The 13,883-nt window shown below is 40.6% G+C and overlaps 1 protein-coding gene across 8 annotated transcripts in view; it reads right to left on the bottom strand.

Moving 5' to 3' along the window:
* The window catches only part of GPRIN2 (G protein regulated inducer of neurite outgrowth 2), a 32,233-nt gene continuing 18,350 nt past the window's right edge, over positions 1-13,883 (bottom strand). For 4 of the 8 annotated variants that reach the window (XM_054207150.1, XM_054207152.1, XM_054207153.1 and 1 more), the window contains exon 2: positions 1-4,438. In XM_054207150.1, the coding sequence (XP_054063125.1) occupies positions 2,620-4,422 (1,803 nt within the window). In that variant the 5' untranslated portion in view covers positions 4,423-4,438 and the 3' untranslated portion in view covers positions 1-2,619. Of the gene's footprint in view, positions 4,439-8,487; positions 8,606-13,883 lie in introns of all 8 variants that reach the window. The other 4 variants (XM_054207148.1, XM_054207147.1, XM_054207149.1 and 1 more) reach the window with 2 other exon arrangements.

The following is a 13,883-nucleotide window of genomic DNA, read 5'->3' as shown; positions in this document are numbered from 1 at the left end:
AGCACAGGAAATCCTCAAACACAAACACTATTTTTGTTACCAACAGCAACTCCAATTAGTATCCTAAAGACTCACAATGCCTGTAATAAGTGAGCATCTGTTTTTCTTGATTAGCAAAGCATTGGTGTCCTTTCCCCTTGTTTGTAATTCATTATTCTTACCCAGGAATGATAATCAGGGTTTATCACTGTAATAGCAAATCCAGACCAATGCATAAACCATAGGTAATTCACACTAGAGCTGTACAAAATCTAAGAGTTTTTCCGGCGTTTATAGTGTATAACAGCCAAAGCACTAGAGGGACTTTGCCATATTGTTCCAGTCCCTTCTGCAAACTACCACTTGCTGACCAGTTTGATATTGGTCCTATTTTATCATCTTCCAAGAGTTGGGGGAGTTTATTTTAATGTCTAGTGTTCATTTTGGAGGAGTGCTTGGGATGGGAAGGAGAATCAAGATTATTCCAGATGTCAAATAGCCTGAAATTATGGATTATGATAGTCACAGGAGCAAAGTACAGTTGCTGTTTTAAAGCTTTAGTTTAACTGTTCAAATCTTTCATTCTCCTGCACATCCGAGGACAAGCTAACAGACAACACAAAGTTTTAGGCCATTACAGTGCTTAAAATTCTCCAAGTGTAATATTTGAAGAAAGGAAGGAATCAATGTTTGGTACTGCTTATAAAACGCTGGCCCATAAAATAAGCCTGTATAGAAATTGTCTAGTTAAATGCTAAATAACAGTGGAAGCGACTTTTTTTAGTTACTCATTACTTCTTTACTTCTAGTAAAGCTTTAATAAAAGGAACTTTTAACATCTAGGATCATTATCACAACTTGGATGCTCACGGCTATGGAGGCATCCTGAGCAAGGCGTCATACTCCAGTGATTTCAGACTTGCTTTGTGTCAAAGTCATTTTGAGTTCAGACTTTATTGAGGCCAAAGTCCCAGGGCCTGAATGAAGCCTCCTGAACTCAAAGTGAGTTTCGCAGGACCCAGCTCTCTTTAATTCCACTTCGTCCAGGGATGAAAATTTGATCTTGAACTACTCCATGTTATTAAATTAATGCATCACAGCACATTCCATCTAGCAGGTCCTATACGTAAGGATTTTCTAGCCAAATTTTAAAACTGTCCTAAGCACCAGGGACTCCTCTTCATATACATGTCAGGTGAACATTATGTAGACAGCCTGCTAACATTGTTTTAGGAAGCTGGGACAAAAACCAAACCAAAAAAAGTGCAACCACACACATTTAAAGAACAGATAATTCCACAGCAGTAAGTTCTCTGACGCTGCGAGCTTTCCTTTTGAGACAGAAATGAATGTTCCTCCTCTCTCTTCATCAAAAAATATTGCATATTCCTAGTTTCCTGAAGAATGGTAGACATTGACCAAAGGCCACATATGACACTAAAAATAAGTCTCGGCTTCCTTGACAAACCTTTCACTTCAAACAGGCCCTGCACTACGGCTGCATTACAGTATCATAAAAGGTTTCTCACTGGGATATTGTTTGCCAAGTTGTTTTTGAGCGAAAAGAAATCTTTCAGCTGCCCATATGGCCAAGGCACTCAGAACAAATAGCCTCAGTGCTGTACTTTGGTGAAGACACAAAGTCTCACTTCCAGCAGAAGCTTGACGTCAGACCAGGCAGGGAACACAAGAGGAGCAAAGGTTACATGCGAACTGTCACCTCTGGTTTATGCAACAACAAAATAACCCCTGTTCAGGATAGATGCACATCAAAAGAATTCACTGGAAATGACTTTTAATATAAGCAAAACAAAACTGCTCATGATTTGTAGGGTATGATAGTGTGACAGACTCGTCCGAACAGCTTTTGTTTCATGTCTCTAATAAACAAGCATTCAAGAAGTAATTCACATTACATGAGTCATCTTTGGTAATACTGTACATTTGTATCAATCACTTGGTAAACATCAGTTCTGGATATTTAGAGTGTAATTCATCGTAGCTACAAACTAATTGGAAAGTTGCAGGAGCATCCTCCAATTGTACATCAGCTTGCAAAGGGAAGAGTTCAGACTAGCAATACCGAAATTACTTCACAGAGTTATGTGGCAAAAGTTACAATTCTTTGTCAGATAGCATTACACTAGTTTGTCGTTGTGTCTACTGTTAAGGTGGGTTTATAGTCAGCATTATTATAAATTAACAGCAAAATAGCTCCCAAAACAATTTAAGGGAGTAGGACCGAAAGCTAAGAACTTTGATTAAAGCGTAATTTTCTAACTTGGTTTTGTAACCCTAAATTATTAAAATACAGAAAAAAAAAATCATTCTTTTAAAAAGATGCATCATTTAGAAAAGAAGTCTCATTCCTTACAATATGATTTAAAACTAACACAGAGGAATAAAACAGTGCTACATTAAATACAGTCAAGAGCATTCAGATGGCATGATGTAGGTACAACCTTATGTCCTCTGTTATTTGGCCCAACCACGGGTTTTTCCTTGCGTTGATGTGTATTTGATGGTCACTGAACTTTTCCCACTTATCCTGAAGTGTATTGTCCACATGTACTGTGTTAACACGTAACGGCTGGTGTTTATTTACACTTTAAAAGCAGCACAGCTGTCCGACAGCTGTGCTCACTCCACTGCAGTACTGGAACGAGCACAACAGCTTGGATATCTCAGGGAATGCATCATTGTTCTGAACGGCCTTTTTTTCCCCATTTTATCAGAAGATGGCTCCTCACTGCTTTTCCCAGCCAGCTCAGCAGGCTCTGTCTGGGATTGTTCTATTTGAATCTCAAGATGTTTTTGAATGGCTAACCCAAGGACTTCCGGATCCACAGATGCCCCATACACTTCCCACGTCATTCCTTCGTCATCCCATCTCACTTCACGTACCGGAGATTTAGGGGCCTCCAAGTCTTGCTCCAGGTTCACCTCTGGGAACACATGCGAGTGGCCTTCTGCTGCAGCTGCTGGGCTTGTTGCCACAGATTTGCATTCCACGATTGGAAGAGTTTGTACCTCGGCATCTCTACGCTCAAGAGCTGGTTTCAGTCCTTTGGTTAAATCATTCATAGAGGTCATAGTCCACATATCCTTAGTTGTCATTACCGTGTCTGCACCTTGCTGGCTACTAAAGGCAACACAGGCAGCCTTTGTTTCTGGAGGAGCTCTCTGCTGCTGAGCACAGTGTTGAGCATGTTGCAGTTGTTCTCCAGGAATGCTGCAGCACTTCAGGACTCTCTTGGCATCCAGGCCTGTTTCACTTACTGAAGACACCAGCTTAGGGTATGTCAGAATGTCTGAAGTAGAAAAGGAATGAAAATAGCCAGGTGCTGCCTGCTCTTTTCCCGTCTCGCCAACTGAGCATACCAACCGTGGAACAAGTTGTATAGATGGTATGGGCAAAGCATGGCAATAGGCAGGGATGGTGGCATCTACTTTCATACAAGGCTCCTGCCTTATATTACAGGGCCCTGCAGAATTGTTATGAACTGTCATCACCATGGGTGAGTATGCAGAGTTTGGAATATTGCCGTAAGTCAGACCACCATGAATAATCCCTGTGGCTTGACTGAACATTGTCCTGTTTGAGAAACCATTTCCAGGTATGTGGGGTCCTAGAACAGCAGCATGAAATGTTCCAGGATCTGTGTAAACAGTAGTGTTGTGTGGAATACCACCGCTGTCAAAGCTATTTGTGGGTACTTTTTGGTCTCTAGGTAGAACTGGAAGATGAGTCACAAGGTTTTGATAGTGAGATGTATTTTCATTTGTTTCTGATCCATATCTCTGTGTTTGGAAAGACATCCTAGCCACTGGTGGACCATGCCTGCAGCTAGAAGAGCTTAGGCTGGAGTGAGTAGCACTGGTTTCTATGTGAGTGACATAAGTCTGCTGTCTGCAACTGCAATTTAGGTCTGAGTGGCTTCTCTGAAGGGCAGCTCCTGGTTCTTCCATTTCATGCATGTTTTGCTGGTGTACAATGCAGGCTGAAGAAACATTCTCAACAGTGCTGCTCTTTACACACATCTTAGCGTCCCCCACTTCCCAGGAGGCTGGGGACTGTTCAGCAATAAGAAAATTGTTTGTAGTCTTGGTTCTGCTCTGTGAATTGTCATCAGCTGACTGATTGCTTATGGTTTGCACCACTGATCCAAGTCCCATCATCCCAGACTGCGAGGACCATCCAGGACTTGGCATACTCCTGGCACCACTCTCATTTCCCAGGGTATGGCAGATGGTGCTACTGTGGCTTTTCTTCAGATCCTGTTTGTTGCTTTGCCTTTCCTCTGAAGTTGATTGTCCAGTACAGGCCAGACTCGAGGAGCTCTTTGACAGGGGGTGGCTGTTGACATTCAAGAGACCGTGACAAGTAGAACTTAGTGCATCCTGGTAGGAATGAGTGTGGAGCTGGTGGCTGTCAGCTGACATGGCAAAGAAGAGATATCTGCAAGAAACGGTGAAGAAGAAAAAGAAGCAATTTAAGAAGGAAATATATGCACCGGAAACTATAATCTCTATTGAGCTTCTGCCTGAGCTTCTTGCTTTTCACAGTCCACAGATACTTTTTTAAAAAAGCACTATGCTGTAGTCTCTGTGTACTCAGACTGGCCAGTTTCCATTTTCAGTTTCCACAATGGGATTTTCCCTGAATTAGGTTCAGAATTTATTGAAATTCTCGTTTTTTTTTCCATTTCATAAAACACAAAGGGAAGAAAATTCTTCCTGGTTTCTACCTTTTAACAATAACAATCTCAACATTGCCAAGTGTCATCTCCCCTGAATTTACTGGAGGCATTTGTAGGACATCCAGAGATGTCATGTAACTTAAGACAGAAGTATTTTTCAAACAAGATAGCTTTTTCCCCCGGTGTTCATTAAGCCAATGATATTAACTCTATTGGCAAAACAAAAAACTGTTCAGTTTTTAGTCTTCTGGCATTGTAATTTCAGAAGTTATCCAATCACTGCTGGAGCTTTCAAACATTAACAAAGCCTCAAAAACTGATCAAGTTCTCCCTTTTCCCCCTACCCTTCCTAACAAGCTTCTTTGGATTTCATTTCACAAGAAGATCACTGTTTTAGTCAACTGTTTCCCCAGAGTCCACACAAGTGTACAGTAGATGTGGACAAAACTGCTGTGACCACCTGTAGCAGAGGAGACAGGGCATGAAACCCACGGAAACGAGCTCTGCCAGGCCTGTGTGGAGTCAGTGCCAGTGTTCCCAGAACAAGTAATGCTGGGCAGCATGGGGCAAAGATACCCAGCTGGCCCACGACAAGGTCAGTGGGCTTTCTAGCTTGTGCTTACCACTGGCATGATAGGAGGTGGCAGCAAAGAGGGATCCAGTGAAAAGCTGGAGGTGAAACTCCCCTAGGAACCACTGAGCTGGATGGAAAGTCTGCATGTCAGCACAGGGTCTGTTAAGAGAACATGCTTCAGTGCACAGTTTGGGCTTCTTGTGCCAGTCACCTTTGGAAATCCAGAAGTTCACACTGGCTGTGGAAGGTACATACTCACTGCACCAGAAGCAGGGTAAAAATAAAACAAGAAACTCTTTAACCAAAGTTTTGTGGTTCCTCTGTCCTTTTTCCAGTGCACTCAGTTACCCCTTATTGTTAGAAAACACTTGTTTCTACTGGTTGGTATAGTATCTTATACGTTGATAGCATTTATGTTAGCACTTCCATATCTAAGAGAAGTTGTAATTGAAGATTTTCAATCTAACGCGATTTAGTGATCCATTTTTGCTGATTGAATCAGATCTTCCACTGATTGACTACGCATATTCCCTTGGTGTCACAGAGGTCTTGCAACATTTGTATAACTAAGTTATTTTAATATGCTCATATATCTGTATCTATCTACAAACATACATATAAATATATCTCTTTCCTAAAATAAACCATTCTGTTGAAGAGACAAATGTAGAGCATTTATTCATTGCTTCCAGGTCATGTACTTACAGGGTCATTTGTTGTGCAGAAGGATAGTGGAAGCTACGAGTTCTCATTTTAGAGAACTTTACTGCAGCTGCACTCTGTACACTCTGCCCCACTGGCAGGACTCCTAAAGAAACCTTCACAATTTCTTGGAACTGTATCACCAAAATAAAAACGAATGTGTGGAACAAGAAAGGTATGTACACATGGTGGACAAAAGCACTCTGTAAATGTATCGGGAAAGTTCACTCAAAACACCAAGAGGTGGCCGCAAGGGCTCACATTCAAACCTCTCAGTTAGAGGCTTTTAATATGTGATCTTTTTGATATGATATTTACAGGCTCAGAGTCATCTGCCAACATAATTGATAAAGGGCACACCTTTTGCTCCATTCCCAAACCAAAAGCTCTACTGCTGATCCAGACAGCTATCAGTGCTTACGCTTGTAATTCCATTTTCATTGTTAAATTTGGCAAGCCGATAGTTCAGGTTGCAATTTTCCCATCACCTGAAATTCACTTGCGTTGTCTATTTTCCATAACAAAATTAATTTGAGCAAGACGACATTAAAAAATAACAGTATTTGCAGTCACTTCTTTGAGAAGCTTCTCATTGTGGGCTGCGTAGTAGGGACTTGTGATTGGCAGCAATATCCTCTAGCATACAGTTCACGCAAATTTGGACTGTATGCAGAGAAAAGGCAGTTTTCCCCTCCTTCATACCTACTTGTTCAGTTGAAAGTTAAACTCCTTGCAGACTCCACCCGCACCAAGCCTGCTCTTTGTGTCATGCAGCCTCTCTGGCCTGTGGGACTCCACAGGCTGGTGGCATCTAAGGACAATACAAAAGCATCTTTTCTTCCAGGAATGGAATTTCTGATTCCTGGTTTAGAGGCACTGCTGAGTGCAGCTGCACTCGAAAGCAACCGCTTCTTGCCAGGCTGGCCATCAATGTATTTCTGCGTGTTTTTCAAATGCTCTCACAAAATCTCACTCAACACTTAGAGCAGGAACTGGGAAAGTGACAGTTTTAAAACACTTCACTCATCTCCTCCAGCGTGTTATCTATCCTGCAGCCACTTACACATATGGGTATAGTCTGCCACATAGAGTTCAAAGGAGTCAATAGGATTAAACACCAGAGCATAGCTGTCTGCAAGGTGAAGACCTTACATTTAATCTCTTTAAAAGATTAACACCTGCCAAGGCGCTCTCACACACTGGGATGAAACAACATTTACTAATGGAAATCCTCAGTCACAAATATTGAGTCTTGGGTGAAAGGAAGCTTCAAACATATCCTGTTACAGATGATATAAGGCTGTGCAAACTTTGAAGAGCTCTCTCACAAAGTTTACAAAGTTCAAATATGTATATATACAGAGATACCAAGACCTCTGTTTGCTGTCTTTATGTAGCATTGCTGCAGAAACCTCTGTAACTGGAAGAAGTGATGCAATTTGAGATTGATTCATCACCTGAATGTGAAGGAACACGTTCAGATGAACGAAACAGTCCAAATATATTGACATCACTGAAAACAACATCCAGGGTGATGTTTGCAATGAAACCTACAAAGCGAACCCTGAAGAGATTTATTTTTTGCCGCACCCCCATAGACGCCAACTGCAGCTGAAATCGAGACCAAACACAGGTCAATGCTACATACATTACACATGTACAAATAAATACATAACATTATAACCAGCAACTATCAACAGCATTTGAACATCCATGCTAGCACAACTGTATCAATTATCCTATGACTTTTGGCCCTTACAAACAATGGGAACAATTACCAGTTAAGTAAAAGAGCATGTCACCTGATACTTTAGGAGAGGGGATGGAAAAAAAACCCAAACAAACCACAACAGTAAAAAAGAAAACAAAGCTCCATTCAAACAAGATGAATCAACTTCCCTCAGAATAATGCACTTTCCCATCATGTTGAAATCCAAAGGTATGTTTTCTCAGACAGCCTGAACGCCTCCCCATTTATATGCCTCCTATTGCTTTCTCCCTCCATTCCGTGCTCCTTTCCCTGATCTGGAAAGACCTATGAGCCCTTACACAACCAGCACATTTTGCCCACCTGGCAGAGGGAGGGCCCTGAGCCAGACTTGTGCACGTGAAGCTCCGCATGGAGGGTGATGGCTGCAGAACAAATCAATGTCTGGTAGACCTGGCCTTTCCTCACCACTGCTGCAGCCAAATGTCACACCATTTCACAGTAGCATAAGTGAGCCTGCAGGTGTGCCACAAACCACATCAGCTTCCTGATGATCCTAATTTTTCTTTTTTTTTTTTTTAAACTGATCATCAATCCAGTCACACTGATCACTAACACCAGCACAGGGAGGAAACAGAAGACCACTCCCCTCTGCAGAAACACAAACTTACTAGTGGCATAAACCCAGAGCAAACCTGCACATGCGGTGCCCTTCTTCCTAAGGCTTTGGAAATAGCATGTAATCCCATACCCACCTTCCCAAACTCTACATTTCACATGTGCAACACCAGCACTGATTCCCCAGGATACGCAAAACATCTTACGTGTAGGTATACATCCCTCCAGAAGAGAAACACACCAGAGGCGCTGTATTTCCCAGGGAAGCTCATGCAGACTGCGCCCAGCTGATGACTTCTGAGAAGGGGCAGGAAGACGACGCACCTGGGTGGTTACACCAACACTTATACCAGGATGGGGTGACAAACTTTTTTTAAAAAACAAAACAAAAAAACCCAAAACCCACAACAAAAAAAAACAAGCCCAAAACCAACCAAAACATGGATCCTCTCAATGATGATTTCAGTCGTGCAAATGCCATTGTATTTTGTGAATCAGCTCATCAGGAATGGATTACCAACATGAAACATGGATATAAACACAGCTGACTTGCTGGGTACTTAGGGACCTGAAACAACTTTTCTGCGCATGTTGGGAGGTGGAGACTACTTTGCTTAACTTTGCTTTCTAAAAAGTAAATACATAATTTATAGGAAAGTTTGTTTTATTCAAAAATACCTATTGTAGATTCTGAGTTGATCTGAGAGATTTTCATTTGGAAATTCAAAGGAAATTTGCACCTGAATACACAAACAAGAAAGCATGAACTTTGAGGCAGATACTCTGCTATGAATATATAGAAAATTGTTAGACAAGCAGAGAAAGGATTAGGATAGAAATGGAATTAACATCCACTATTTTTGGCTTAGCTTCAGATAGCTTATGAGGGGATCTAGGCTGCTTTCACTAATTCCACTGAACTACTTTAAAGTAACAAATGTGTATTTTGCTATGACTTATGATTAAAGTTGCGACCTATTTAATGCACTAGTAAACTTAGTCTCAGAATATTAAATATCATGTATGTTATCGATTGAAAGATGTTCACTGGTAAATTAACTACGATTCAAAAATTCTTCAGTATTTTTATATTGCATGCATGTACTTTATTTACAATTTTGACAACAAACACAGTGGTTATAAAGTGGAATAATTCCTTACTGTCATGTCAATATGTAGAGCAAGGTTTCATGTAATATATAATACCACATAATATTTCAGTATGATTGCATTTAGTTCCTGCATTATATATTTGCTAGTGATTGCTTTCTTCCCTGCAGTGGATGGCTTCACAAGAGTGATATGATAAACAAGACATCCACAAAACAAATCATAGTTTTCATAACAAGGATACTAACATGGGATATGGACATAAGAGGATGTGCTAATAATGAAAGAATTCCAGCTATGCTTGCATTTCCTCCAACAAGCAAAGAAAGAAACTACAAAAATGCCATAGAAGTAACTCAGCTGCTGTATCCTTTATCCCAGGAAAGGATTTTTTTTCATTGTAAGTACTGTTTTGAGCACAAATCTGCACCACAACTTAGCACACTGACTATGCTCTCTCATAAGTACTCTTACTACAGTAACTAAACATATTGGGATGCAGCATGCATTGCTGAACAACTTAAACAATACAAATTGCAGAATTTGTGACGAGACAAAGAGGAATTTCATTTAATACTATTTACTAGAAAAATACATGCAATGCCAGAGAATTACTTCTCTAAGTTTTCCATAGTTTAATTTTGCTTTGTATAACTGTGATGGTCAACCCAAAAATCAACAGGACTTGTAAGAGTGATTGCAGGCTGTTTCGCCCCCCTTCTTCACTTGGCAGATCATCCAATCAGAAAAAGAAAAAAATATTTTTTTCATATATTTAATTTTATGCTTTCAAACCCAGCATCTGACTACAAAATAAGTGATAAATCAGAGCCGATTTCAGAGGTGAGAGCATTAATATGCAAGTGTGGAATTTGGAAGAGTTAGGTGATTTGATCCATACCAAAATTTTTCGATGATGGCTGTTAATTTCAGGTACTGACCAGGACCTCCAGGGTGAGCAGTAGCACCTTTCGAGAAGCAGCGTTAGGGGGTTGCAAGCCCAGGATTCGCTCCTTCATTTGCATCATTCTGGCCCTGCTGTGCATCAGCACTTGGTAATCTGTACAATAATCAGCTTCATAAGATAAACAAAGAATTTCTGCAATAACACCAAACTCCAAGACAAATACATGTATGTTTTATACAAGGAGAATAGTGTGATTTTAATTAACTTATGAGATTTACTTGAATAGAAGGATGCTATATGTAGGTTCTTAACTCTATTTAGTCTTACTACAGATACCATGGTTATAAATTTGAAAAGGCAAGAGCAGTTTATGGTTAAAATGGCAGAACTTTAATTACAGCCTAAGGGGAAACTGTCACTTAGCCATAAACACTGCTGACACCTGCCTGGGACACAAGACAGCGCACACAGAAATAACTAAATTTCTGCCTAAACAGCCAAGATACCTCGGGTACCATATGCAATGCAACATATACACACTGCATTCTCTTCAGGCCTGGTATTTTACGCAATGTGTCTTCTTTATTGGCATCTACAGCTCAACTTCCAAGATAGATGTTTACCAGGGTAAAATGACAAAAAGGAGTATCTTCTAATATGACATAAATTCTTTAAGAGCTGCACTCATTTTAAAGAGGCTTATACCACCAAAATTAAAAAAGGAATCGAGTATGGTCACGTCTAAAAATTTGTTGCTGCTTGCCCACACTGAGAATTGCTGGTAACTTGCACAAGATGAGAAAGATCTGTTTTGCACTTACACAAAGATTGACATGCCAGTATTATGACAACTGACAGCCTCTCCCTAATTACAATCCCCTGAAAGAAATAGTCCATTAACATTAATCACTAACATCTACTGTTGGGCAAGGGGAGTCAAACCACTTGAAAGGCATTGGCAAAACAAGATTAGCCATGGTAAAAAGCTTAGCGATTCAAGTGTCTGGGATTAGTTTCTTATAGTTTTAATTGTGATTTTATTTTGTGTAAGGGAAAGGACGAAATGGAGGAGTTAAAATAAGGGAAGAGGTATCACTCATCAGGGAACTTCAAGGACTTGCTCTAAATTCTGTAAATACAACTATATCAATGCAACTAGATTAATACAGAATCAGGTTGAGACCCCAATTACTTAACCTTTAATCCATCATCTTCCTTTAGGCTTCCCATTTTGCAATAGCATTATAAATTAACTATGCCTTGTTCAGTTCAATCTGCTAATGCCCTCTTGTAAATATTTACAAGTATCAGACAGATCTACAGGACAGACTGATCTGGGCATCTACAAATTCCATCGGATGCACGCAACAGACAAGTGCATACGGGGTATGCCAATGAATGGGATCATTTTTTCAGTTCCGCCACACTAGAAGCACCGGCTAGTGGTGCACGTGATCACCATAATTCACTTGTAGGAAGAGGAGTACATTTGACAGGCTAGAAAACACAAGAGCAGAAGGGTTATGACACTCAGTGCTCAGCACAGCAAAAGCATGGATTGCGTGTGTTTTACATATATATAACCTGACCGGTCACAGCTTTTCTTTCATTTCTGTTAATTACCACTTTGCCTATCAGGCTTGGCTTGATAACTCCAGCCCTGACTTTGTCTTTTCCCCATCTGAAGCTGAGCATGCTGGACAGACATCTCTCTGCATTGACTGGAGTTCTGCAAGATGAAAAGGAAAGAGTGCTCTTTTCACTGAGTATTAATGAACCTCAGGTATCTTCTTACTTAGGACCCAAGCAGAGATTTCTTCCCCCTAACACTGAAGTTACCATGGACAGCCTGGTTACTGGTGATCTCACAGGGTCATAAAATAGTTGCCATATCAGAAAGTGAATAGTTTCAAACATCTGCCAATACATTCATCTCAAAGCAGAATGACAAGGCCTTCACATCTGCAATTATTCAAATAGCATAGGAAAAGTCATGCAAGAGGATGAGCATTCACTTTTAAGAAACAGCAGGAGCAGCCCACAGCCCTGGTAGAGTCTGAGCCAGGAGAGAAGAGCTGGTAACTCTAAATTCTAAAATGAAAAAGGATAAAATGAGAGTGCCATGGGAGAAGAGCCTGAGAAGGATGAACCAAAGGACAGTATTTTAATGACAACTTTAACAGAGTTCCCAGGAAAGAGAATTCATAAAGGGCTGTGAATAAATTATTTGGAAACCAGAGAGGGGTGCACTCTATCACAAGGGAGGCATGCGTTGGGATGTAGTCCTGACACCACCACATGATGCACTGTGCAACTACGCGTCCTCTTCACCACCCTTCCTTATTTAATCATCTGTCCCAGAAACAACTTCGAAGATCTCTTAGGATTTTGATCTTTTTATAGAAGAAATTTATACGCAAAACATTATTCCCACCATGTCTCCATATGCATATAGACCTACCTCAGTGTACAAGCTGCCCTACATGACAGAGCTAAAAAAGGAGATATTGTACAGTCATATTTCATGCTCACTGTTAGTATTTGACAGCTCACCTCTTTAAAGCTTGTCTCCTCAGTCAGAAGACTTAAAACTTTTTAATTACAAATGAAATATGCTGATATGGTCATGTAATCAGCTGTTTTCCGCAGCTGGGGCTTTAAAAAAAAACCCCACCATCAAATATCACGACAGCAGGCAACCCTGACCTAGAATCAGGCTAAGAGTGAACAGTGTGTGCCTACAGAAGTGGTACATTAATAAAATTGCCTTTCTGGTTTAAGCAGAACAGAATTATGCAAAATGAAACTGTTAATTCAGCTGCCAGATTTATGCTGTTAAGAATTGCTAGCTACTGATATCCACTGGCAGCGCAAAAGTCTTGTGAGAAAAACATTTCCTAATTTCTTTAGGAATTTATCGTTCATGCATGAAATTTGCAGTGACCTATCTACATTTGGATTTATTTCAGAGACAGACACTAGGTGAACCTTTTCCTCTTCATGGCAGAGGATCAAATCCTATTCTGTCACACGTACCAATTTGGAGGGGACAGGGTCAGTCTGGTATTGAACGGCTCATCCTCCTCAGAGCTCCCTCTCTGGGTCCTCTCTTCAGTCCCGAACAGACTACCCCCACAGCAAACCCATTGATCTGGAATTCTGCAAAAACACATGGCCATAGCTTGCTCAGCAAGCCTCTACCCATCAGAGGCCCAAGCCTGCAAACTGGGGGAATCACAGTTGCCTGAAAAGCATCATGACCTTAAAAATCATACAGAAAATCAAAAGCCTGCTTATGGCCTGCTTTCAAGGGAATACAGCTACATATTAATGCAATCTTCTTACAAGAGGCCAGCAGTTTGCACATCCAACAAACTCCACCCGAACTAAGTGGCTAAAATATCTACTTGTAAATTCATGTGTTTTAGTAGGAAATACTCAAAGCATCATTTTTGCTGTTTGCTTGAAAGCTTAAGAGCAACAGTTAGAGGGAAGATCTGAACTCAGCAAGCTCAAATCTGCCTTAAAAGTACTGACTAGATATAGCCACAAGTACAGCAGCTTTCATGTTCACATGTCATCCTT

The sequence above is a fragment of the Rissa tridactyla genome, chromosome 6 (genome assembly GCF_028500815.1).
Source record: "Rissa tridactyla isolate bRisTri1 chromosome 6, bRisTri1.patW.cur.20221130, whole genome shotgun sequence".
In the NCBI taxonomy this organism is placed as follows: domain Eukaryota; kingdom Metazoa; phylum Chordata; class Aves; order Charadriiformes; family Laridae; genus Rissa; species Rissa tridactyla.
The sequence above is the reverse complement of the archived record's forward strand: the minus strand, read 5'-3'. Positions and strand labels throughout refer to the sequence as shown.